Source organism: Carettochelys insculpta, chromosome 6, assembly GCF_033958435.1.
Source record: "Carettochelys insculpta isolate YL-2023 chromosome 6, ASM3395843v1, whole genome shotgun sequence".
Lineage (NCBI taxonomy): Eukaryota > Metazoa > Chordata > Testudines > Carettochelyidae > Carettochelys > Carettochelys insculpta.
Genome location: NC_134142.1, coordinates 64685388 through 64696382, shown reverse-complemented (window position 1 = coordinate 64696382; position 10995 = coordinate 64685388). Strand labels below are relative to the sequence as shown.

At 42.8% G+C, this 10995-nt stretch overlaps 1 protein-coding gene across 5 annotated transcripts in view; it reads right to left on the bottom strand.

The window, feature by feature from the left end:
• Nucleotides 1-564: 564 nt before the first annotated feature.
• MIDEAS (mitotic deacetylase associated SANT domain protein) overlaps nucleotides 565-10995 on the bottom strand; it is a 93119-nt gene continuing 82688 nt past the window's right edge. For all 5 annotated transcript variants that reach the window (XM_074997098.1, XM_074997094.1, XM_074997099.1 and 2 more), the window contains 4 exons: nucleotides 9864-10013; nucleotides 9086-9244; nucleotides 8462-8673; nucleotides 565-7300 (listed from right to left, as the gene is read on the bottom strand). In XM_074997098.1, the coding sequence (XP_074853199.1) occupies nucleotides 7087-7300; nucleotides 8462-8673; nucleotides 9086-9244; nucleotides 9864-10013 (735 nt within the window). In that variant the 3' untranslated portion in view covers nucleotides 565-7086. The remainder of the gene's footprint in view (nucleotides 7301-8461; nucleotides 8674-9085; nucleotides 9245-9863; nucleotides 10014-10995) is intronic.

Genomic DNA, 10995 nt, shown 5'->3' with positions numbered 1-10995 from the left:
AACAAGCAAGTGATGGAGTTCACAGCATCTGGGAATTGCAGCATCCTGAGCATTCAAGCACCAAACATGGGATTGATATTGCTACCCGCAAGGCACACTGGAGGAAGTTATTCGATTGTGTTTTTCCAGTGCTACCAATTTACTGGTCTTTCCTGGATTTCACACTTCAGGTATGTGTTACTGAAACTGGGTCAAGCCACCATCATGTTGTCTCCCTGTACTGCTACAGGAGTAGTACTGTAGACAAAATTCTCACTGTTAGCTGTTTTCCTGGATGTGATGAAGTCGATGCAGATCAGTATGTTGTCTTGGGAAAAAGGTATACAGAGAAAAATGGACACGTGCTCTTAAGGGTTCCTTTGGGGGCTAGGAATGCCAGGAGTTAATGTGCATTTGGGAGCACTGAGCATACAAGGCAAATAAGACTGGTAACATGAACCAGAACTGTTGTCTTTGTGTTTCTTGGACCACATTTAGGGCTGTTTAAGACTCCCTAACAGCTGAGATAGAGGCCTATCAACCTTTTATCTTAAAAATATTCAGCCAAAACATCAACTATAAGAATATTTTTAAACCTTATTTAATAAAAGGTTTAAAAAGATACAGAGGGACCATTAAGTAAATAAGTTACATGGGTACATTACAATCACATCAGCAAGATTTCCTTTAGTGTATTAATATTTTTATAAAAAGAGCACAAAAAATAAATTGTCTGGTCTATCACAACTGTACAGCAAAAAGGTAAATAATATTTTATATAGATATGTACACTCTTAATATGTAACAGTCATTTTGAAAGGTGCCCTAAGCAGCAAAACACACAAGACAGTGTGCTCATTTGTTAAAAGTAATATACTTTTTTTTTTTATAATAAAGCATTTATACAGTAATTACAAGGATTTAGACTGTTCCTGTACAATATATCACCAAAGATCACAAATTTAAAACAACAAAAAAAGGGTAAAAGAAAAATACCGCTCTCTTTATATCAAATCTAAGGTACAAGGGGAAAAAATACACTTTGAGAAGCTGGAGAACATGGAGAGAGTTTTTTAAAAATATGCAATTACATTTTTATAAAAATATATGCCTTCCCCAAACTTAAAGGAGCTGAGTTTTCCAGGGTCAGATGTTGATGGAATCATGTTCCAGAAAGTAAAATCTTTCGACAACTGGGGATTAGAATTTTGCAGTCCTGACAACAACTGACAGAGGAAAGAATGTAGGTGAATGAAGCATCTGATTCCAAATGGAAAATTTACAAAAAATAAAAATAAACACATACTACTTCCACAAAACAAAGATGGCAGTATAGGCACTGCTTCCTAATCTTGGTGAAACTTAACCTTCAGAAGTGTACACTGGAAGACAATACAGTTTGTACGGACATGTTAAGGGAAAGAGTGTACAAGAATGTGTTCTAGCTTTTAATTAACATCAGTAATCAGTAAATTATGGAGCTTTGCTTAGAAAACACTATCACAGGGTTAGAACATTGACATAATATCAAGTTGTCCTGTTGTAGACAAATAGTGAAAGGAGGCAAAGATATTTTTGGATTGGATCCCTACAACATTTTTTTTAAGAGCAGGAGATATTTATAACATTATGATTTTCTAGGCCAGTGACTGGTAGAATAGATATGCTATGTAGCAGGCAGAGACAATTGTAAAAAAGGTGCATTCTGTGCAGCCAAAGATACACTTGTTTTCATGTGTCAGATGTTTTATTCTTAATCTTAGTTTACTGTAACAAAAAACTTCATCCAATTAAATCCTTAAAGTCAATACATAAAGACCAGCCACCAAGAAAACTGGTTAGCTAATTTTAATTTCACATTTCAACATCATCATAAGGATGGATCAGGTTTTTTTTTTTGTTTTGTTTTTTTTTTTTTTTTTAAGAGACTTTAGTTTCATGTTTCAAAATTTACCCTTTACCTGCTGTCAAATAGCTGTATTTCCACTTATCTCTGACTATCAAAAATGCCTTGCCAGTAACCATTTACCCCTGCATAGCCATTCAAAACGCTATTGTAGGATTTGTTATTCCTTTGTAGCATCTTGGTAGTTGCGATGCATTTTCCTCACAGCCAAGGTCTCTCATTAGTTTTACCTGTTCAGTCCAGCCAATCATAATCTGAAACATAACTGTGCTGAACAAATAAAAACATGGAATTGCAGCTAAATTGGAACATACCAGAGCTATAGTAAAGTGGTAAAGCCCTCCTTACATAACTACAGCTCTAACAGCATACGCTACTACAAAACTGAAACGCTATCCTCATGCAGATCACACCAGGCAGCAGGTGTAATACTGAGTGTTTATGAAGGCCAGAATAATACCAGAGAACAAAACAGATTTCTCTCTCTCTCTCTCTCTCTCACACACACCACCCCCACCCCCATGTCAATGGTATCCAGTGTTCGGTAGATTCAAATACGTAATATTTTAAAATGTGGCCAAAGTGCAAGTAGGCTCATATATCACATGAAGTGTAACCTGCAACACTGAAAAGGCTAGTACATGATGTTTACATGTCTACAAGGGTATTTGGTTTAACATTGCACTTCTTCCCATAGACAGGGCTGTCTCTGTTAAGCAATCCCCACCCAATGTCCTAACTCTGCCTGTTCCACCTCCACACATACTGAAGTAGAACAGATTGTCAAGCTACAAAAGGACAGAAAGGAGGAAATCTACATGGATGACAAACCACCAATGTTTGATTAATATATAATAAATCCAATAACTGTGCATTAAAAAAATTTCTATAGACATAATCGGTGCCCAGGTCTAGATAGATGTCCCCTGGAATAAGAGATAAAGAAGATTTAAGGGAGGAGCTAGTCTACTGGCTCTTAAAATTAATAGTGTCAGTGCAAGAACTTGCTATTAATCCACAGGAAGACTAAATCAATGCATAGAGCAATTGCAGGATCTTGTTGTTTCCCCTCTTACTTCCTCATCCCTTCCCCCCTGACTGACTGCTACCATTGTTTGCCATGTCATAGCCTACAACAGACTGCAAATTCTTCATGCAATTAGATTTAAGCACCAAGCACAGTTTGGGACCACTTTAAAAATACTAGAATCATTTTATGCAGTGCGCAATTGGGGCAAAGTACTGTATTTCTGCTCAAACAGAGAACAGGCATTTTCAGGGAACATGCTGTGCCCTGGAATCTCTGTCCTATATGGAGCATTGCCCACACCAGAGCAGATAAACGGTTCATCTAGTTTGGCATCTTTCCTTAGCTTCAATGGAAGGTTTAAAAGGAAAAAACAAACCACCACTACACTCACCTGGCTAACTCTGTACTGTTCTCATGAGAAAGTAAAAACTTTTTCTTCTGCTCTACAGCATATTACTTAATTAGCTGTATCTTAGTTTTCCTAGCTAAGTGTTCTAGTAGTTTTATTATATGGTGCTTTCTGAAATCCTGCCGGTGTGTTTGACGCTCCATGCTCTCCAGAATAGCCACATGCTGTAGTATTTGTTTGTTCTAACTACTGCGCTTGGATATACAGGACTGTCCCCTTGTTCCAGTATTAAAGAATAAAAGGAGAGAGCTGCTAAGTCTCCCCCTTATAACTTTCCTCATTTTCAGTACCTCAGTCAAGCCTCCTCTCCAATACAACAATCCTTGGGTTTGCTCTCTCTCAGCACATGTATATCCCAGGTCCATCTCCACTGTATAACAGAACCGAGTACTCCAGACACAGTATGATATAATATGTTCTGCATTATTTTTAATCCCATTAAGTCAAACATCTTATTTTCTTTTTAAACTGCTGAATTGCTCTATAATTCCCAGCATCCAGTATTTGTAAGTGAATTTCTAATCGAATTTCTAATCTTCTGGAAAGAACTTCCAGTTTAAGACTTAACTGCTTTGTATCCTTTTACTGGAATTTACTCCAACCCTGAAAATGGATTATTAGCAGACGTGAAGAATTCAGAAGTGACAATATTTAGAGAAGAACAAAATACTTGGCTGTGCCACTTCTTGCTGTCTGTGAGACATCGCTCCAAATATTCAGTTTATTTACAGTGCTACTGGACTAGCACAAATCATGCAGACTGTCTTCCATTTTGAAAAGAAAACATTCTGCATTAAAATTAATATTGCAGTTCTTAAGAAGATGTGCTCCTTGAACTATTCTCCTGAAAATTATTTGCTTTTGGGCCTTTCCAGTTTGCAAATGAGTAACTGATAACAGGTGACACGCCATCTCCCTCCACGTTCCAGTCAAGACCAGTTCACCCAGTAGCAAGGAAATATCAGCCAAACATCACCCAAAGTAAGACCTTTTATCTGACTGCACAAGGAGATCTGGATTCTGGACACTAGCTTTTTTAATCCCCAAACTGATATGAGTCCAGGCTTGTTACAGAAACTAAATATGTGGGTGGAAAGAGAGGAACTTTTTTGGTCACTGAAAATTAACATTTTTTTTCTTTTTTTAAAAAAAAAGGTCAATTAACAATATTTATCTTATAAAAGAAAGAATCATTTCTAACTACGAAAAAAAGGAGCTGTGCAAAAATGAACAGCTTAAAGCAGTGGTGTCTGAAACAAATGTAAGGGATCGCCACAGGCCCCCTCCACCCTCCAGCCAGGCACACACTCCCCCACTGCAAGATTACTCACTGGAGCTGCCCTGGGGCTGAAGCCTGTCAGGGCTGGAGGAGTGACCTCCACTCCTGCTGGCATGTGCCCATTCCACCATTTGGTGTGGGGGCATGTGCAGAGTGGCCAGAGGGGCGCTCCACATGCATCACACTCTGCTGCCCCGTTTGCCATATGGTGAATGGGGAGCATACTGGACACCATGAGCTTCTAGAGTAGTGTACCAAATATACGGCCTGAAGACTTTTTTTGGCAGTTACCATTGATGCGCTGCCTAATAAGGAAGGTAGTCCCAAGCCTGTTGAGGAGGCTCTGGTACAATGGATCAAAAGAGCCAGGCCAGGGTGTAGTTGAACAAGCACAAAGGAATTCTTACTTGAAACTTATCCAGCAGCTTGGAGAGACTGTGGTAAGTGAGTTACAGCAAGGACAGCCAAGCAGTACTGCTCAGGAATTGACAGGCAATTAACTCATCTGCCCACCATATGGCGCTATTGAACTGTATCTGCATTGGTCTGATGTGCATGGTACTGGCACTAGAAACCTGGCAATTCAGGGCCACATTCAAACATTTTATCACTAATTACTGCTCTTTGCTCAAGCAATTAAAACACACACAAATATCACCACATCACGCGCCTCTGGACAGGGAAGAAAACTGGCTGCCTGGATGTACAAATGTATTACAGTACTATGGATGTGTCATTGCACGATGCTGATGCCACTAAATCCAATTTGCCGCCTCAGTTATTGTGTCTGACCCCTCGCGATCTCCCCTCTCCCTCCTCCTATACTTACAATGAAAGGCACAGGCCATGGAAGAAGCTCTACCAATATGCTGGTTACTCTCTTATGCAATGGATGCAGCACAGGAAAACACCTGGATTTGTTACAGAGACAAGATGGGTGAGGTGGCTTCTTCATTGGACCAACTTCTGTGAGAGAGAGAGAGAGAGAGAGAGAGAGAGAGAGAGACAAGCTTCTGACCCATACAGAGCTCTTCTCAGGAACAGCTCTGTGTCCTTCGAAAGCTTCTCTCTTTCACCCAAAGAGGTGGGTCCAATAAGACAGTACACCTTGCCCACCTTGTCTCTCTAATATACCGGGACCCACACACATACAACTACACCAGATTCTTTAGTTTTATGAAATAAAAGTATGTGAACACTGTGTATACATGGACAGACAGACCCTGTGCAATTTTAGTAATCAGATGACCTATTTTTGTTTTCTCTTGAAGTTTTGCTTAATTCCAGGCCTAGCTGCCTAGACTTTTGGCTACTGGGCCACTTCTATGCCATCTCTCCATGAGGAGTCTACATTTCACTGGTAAGGGAACCAGGATGGCATAGCCCAGCGTTCTGTGTTGTCCAATCACATCTGCAAAGGAAAAGCTGTAAGGACACTCAGCTTCTTTAATTCAACGCTTGAGGGTAGCCATTTCTTTGTAAGCTATTTAAAGGGATGGGTAAGGGCCAGTGGGAAAATGAGCATCCCCTGGCATAATGGAGTAAAGAAGCCTGATGAAGAGCCCCAAGTCCACCCTTCCTGCCTCTGCGAGGCATGCACAGTGCAAAACCCATGCTTTGGCTCAAGTCTGATTAAAAATCTTGCTCCCTTGTGTAAGGAGATCAAGCCAGATGTAATCCTTAGAGGCTTTTCCAATTGCACTTGTGAGGGGGCAATAACTACTTTGCTTCCTGTACATGAGGGAGATCTTTCAGGTTTGTAGCTACTCCTAGCCCACAAGATGCTGTATGCCCACTATTGAATTCTTGATGCCACAGGAATGACCAGGCATTCCCTTGCTACAGAAAAGAAGCGAAACTGCGTCTAAGAGGAAAGGGGTGGAGTGAGTTGTCCTTCACCTTCCCCTTCACACTTCTGTCCTACATTGACCCAGAGTATGTCTACTGTTTCCACAGAGCTTGCTGGCTAATCCTTCCTGGGGACAGCAGGAAAGGCAGGGACAGACAGTTTGCTAAGGAAACCAATCACTAGAAAACACTTGTTTCACAGTAACTAGATGCAGACCATCTCAGGGGAGAGCATCTTTTCCTTGTTCAGGACTGGAAGCCTTTAGACTCAAGAGTCTTGTTACTGTGATTCTTCGCAAGCATGCAGAGAAAGCCCTGACCAAACCACAGAAGAACTGAGTTCCACTCCTGATGACATTGTTCTGTTATGTACCTCAGGTGCCTTTATAAATAAAATAGAAATCTTATTTATAAAAAACGAATATCCAAGTTCCCACAAATCTCCTCATCCACTGATTTGGCTCAGTCTGTACTGGCGGGGTGAGGTGCAGGTGTGTGATGAAGAAATGGCAGCAATGGAGCTGAGGCCTAGTATAACTCCGTCCAGATGAGGAAAGTGCAGGCAAGGAGGCAAACACACCGAGAGAGAGTTGGGATCCAGCCTTGCTACTCCCTCGACTTCCCCTGGGCTACAGCTAAATCTCCCCATCCTCATCCGAGCCACTGCTGCTGCTGCTGTCACTGCTGCTGCTGCTGCCGCCGCCCGTGTCACTGCTCTCCTCTCGCTTCGCCGCCGCCGCAGCCACTGCTGCCGCCTCTTTCTCTTGCTGTTTCAAGGCTGCTGCCTTCTTCTCCTGTTCCGCGTGGCTCTTCATGTGAGCGCTGCGGCTTTTCACCTTGTAGAAGACCCTGAAGAAGATCACACACAGGTAATTGTTGGCTTGGTCTCGCCATACATACCTCTTCTTCCCTGCATAGCCAAAGGGGCTGCTGCAGCTCTTGTCTGAGCTCTCCCCTGTCCTCAGGCTAGAAATACAGCTCTGCGACTTCTCAAAGCTATTTCGATGCCAATGGCTATTCTATGGCTTAGTGGAGGGGCAGTCTTGCTGGTGTCAGCTAAGTGACTCCCACACTGTGGAAACCCATTACCATCACTGCGCACTTAGACAACGATGTCATTCCTGCTGTTACCCCCATCTCCTCACCATCTCACACGTCTATTTAAAATGGAGAGAAACTCATGAGAACCTTCGGAGGCTGGTTATTCTTTAGGACTCAGCAATGTAGGTAGCAAACTGAACTTCTTGGCTGGAGCCACTGAGTGCAAATAATATACATATGCTATGAACAAGAGATATGTGAATTTAATCAGATCATTTGATCACCCTTTACTGAGCATCTGCTGCCAGCATTCCCTGTAAGAGGAGCACACGGGTGGCCACCCAAGAGAGATTCAAATGCCACCCAGCTGATTAGCAGAGCGCCCACAGCACCCACAACCAGCAGCACGTGTTTCTACTTGTGCACATAAAATTTATTCTGCACACAATGGAAAAAACTTAGAGGGAACATCTCCTGCTGCTATCATAACCATCGTTTTGATAGCATTAATCACCTGAAAAGTTCTTAAAGTGCCTTTTCTGATACCCATGAATCACTTCACACACCAAGGGAACGCAGACACAGCTGAAGCACATACAGCTGTTCAACAGTGCAAAGCAACACTAAAGAATACTACAGGCAGCTGACCCTGCCGGGGGATGCAGAATGTAATCCTCTAAGTTGCAATCTATCCAGAACCCTGGGGCTAACATGCTTATTATGAAAACTACTACTGGACCTTTGACAAGCTCATATCACTCAGGATCAAGAGGCAACAGTTTTTAGGATCTAACCTGAAAGCACCAGCAGTGGTAAGTTGTTCATATAATTGCCACCATTTCCCAAAAACAACACAAAAAAAACCAACACACCTTCTTGTAAAATGGCTCTCTAGGAACTGCTTCTCAAGCTAGTGTTGCTTTCATATAGCACTCCTGTGACTGTCACTGTAAATTTATTAACTCTTACCTGCCACACTTTTTACATGGAAACGTGCTCTCCTGGTTCTGAGCTTTATTGGTTGTGTCCAGTTTTGGCTTTGGTTTCCGTCTCCTCCTCTGTACTGGGTGAGTTAGTTTTTGAGTCTTCACTCCTGCCTCCTTAGGCTTCCTTACAGTCCTACTGCTGGCTTCTCCTGCGGCCTTAGACTCCTGGCTTCTTGAAATAAGGACCTCATTGACCTACATGACAGAGGGAGTTGTTAAAGCAAACTGAAAATAAGGCATCTTGGGGGTAAAGGTTGAACTCTCATCCCACAGTATTCCAGTCCAACCCATTCCTAATGAGAAAATCTCTAGTATTTCTAAGGCCATTTGTCCTCCTCTCTGAGCACCAGTCCCAGGGAATTGTGTAGGGTTTCATCACACCCCAGTCACCACCTCTCCCCACTCATTGAGTCATACAGAACACTACCCGGATACTGGTAGTACTTGGAGTTATTCCTATTCCAGCTCTTCCCACCAGGAAAAGAAAGTTGAAGATACTTTTTCTGGGATTGTCCTTTGTATTCAACATTCTCCAGCCTTATTAGTGGGGGGCGGGGGCATAGAACGGCTGGAGGGGAAAGTACATGCAACTCAGTGCAACACTGACCACTTCAGTGGCCTGTAGTGTCTGTGTGGCTTTGGGAGGCACCGTGCTCTTCTGGTCATCCAACTCTTCCTTCTTCTCAGCCTCCTCTTCCACATGAGTACGTTCCTCACTGAAATTCTCCTTTCTGGGAGGAAGCACATGTGCAAACCTATGGGAACTCTTCACAAGAAGAAACAGGAAAAGAGACAGAGAGTTAGCATTTTCTCCATTAATCTTCAGCTCTATTGCAGGTCAAGGCAATCGTGGGGGAAAAAAAAAAGGATGTGAGGCTGTGCACAGTGAATTTCAGCCTGCCTGGTCTCTGCTGGCAACGGCTGCAGGTGAGAGAGACTCAGGCGATGTCTACACTTATGTTTACAATGACATACCAGTGGTGACAGATCTGTGCTGATGTAAGAGTGCTCATTTAGTGGACTGAGCTCTCCTGTTGACATAAAAATAGAAGCTCAATGAGCAGCAGTAGCTATGGTAGTAGGAGTGCTTCTCCTGACGACATAATGCTATGCACACCAGTGTTTACGCAAGCAAAGTTTAAGTCACGCAGGGGTGTTTTCTTCACACACTTGAACAACACAGGTTTTGCCAACATAAGCAGCAATGTAGGCACAGCCTTAGAAACACAAGAGTTAAAGGAATCTATGCCAGAGTTAGGACCATATGTATTACTTCTTGTATATAGGCAGCATCAGTAAAATTATAAAGAGCCAACTGTGATGCTGTCCACAAAGTTCACATCTGGCCCTGAAGCCAAAAGCAGGACAGGGGATTGGTTGGTTACCTTGATATCAACTTCAGCTTCGTCTTTCATCGATTTCTCATTAGTGGTATCAATGTCCCCAAATATTAAGGTCCCATTCCGACCAATCTTCACTTGTTTCTTGTATGTGTAGTAAAACTCTACACACTGGGCCACTGTCTTGGTTTTTATCTGTTGTTAAAAAAAGGCAGATTTCTCTTAAGAAGTGTAATAATATGCAAAGGCCTACTTCCAAGTCACTTTACACTAATTTTTTTCTCCACCAACGCTTATGTTAGATTTCCCACAAACCTTCACCTTAGCCTCCACTAGAATTACCTAGCGCAAGATCTCGATATCTTCACTCACACTGAGCAACACCTGAAGCTAAATAACCCCACCAGTTTCAATAAGTTTATTTGCACAGTAAGGCACCAGTTAACACAAGAGTGGTGGAACTGTCACTGAGGCCTGTTCTACACTACAAAACTACACAGTTATAACTATGCCACTCAAGGGCTACGTCTACACTAGCCCCAAACTTCGAAATGGCCACGCAAATGGCCATTTCGAAGTTTACTAATGAAGCGCTGAAATGCATATTCAGCACTTCATTAGCACGCGGGCGGCCGCAGCACTTCGAAATTGACGCGCCTCGCCGCTGCGCGGCTCGTCCTGACGGGGCTCCTTTTCTAAAGGACCCCGCCTACTTCGAAGTCCCCTTATTCCCATCTGCTCATGGGATGGGGGGACTTCGAAGTAGGCAGGGTCCTTTAGACAAGGAGCCCCGTCGGGACGAGCCGCGCAGTGGCAAGGCGCGTCAATTTCGAAGTGCCGTGGCCGCCCGCGTGCTAATGAAGCGCTGAATATGCATTTCAGCGCTTCATTAGTAAACTTTGAAATGGCCATTTGCGTGGCCTTTTTGACGTTTGGGGCTAGTGTAGACATGGCCAAGGGGTTGAAAAATCTACACCTGAGTGATGTTGTTAAACTGACCTAACTCCTGGTATATATGGAACTACATTTCAGATAATTCTCTTATTGACCTATCTACGGCGTTTTGGCTAAGATCAAGTGTAGTATGTGCCTCACAGGGAGGTGGAGTCCCTACGCAGACAGGAGAATCCCTCCAGTCAACAGAAGTAGTGTCTTCACTGAAGTGCCATAGCAGTGC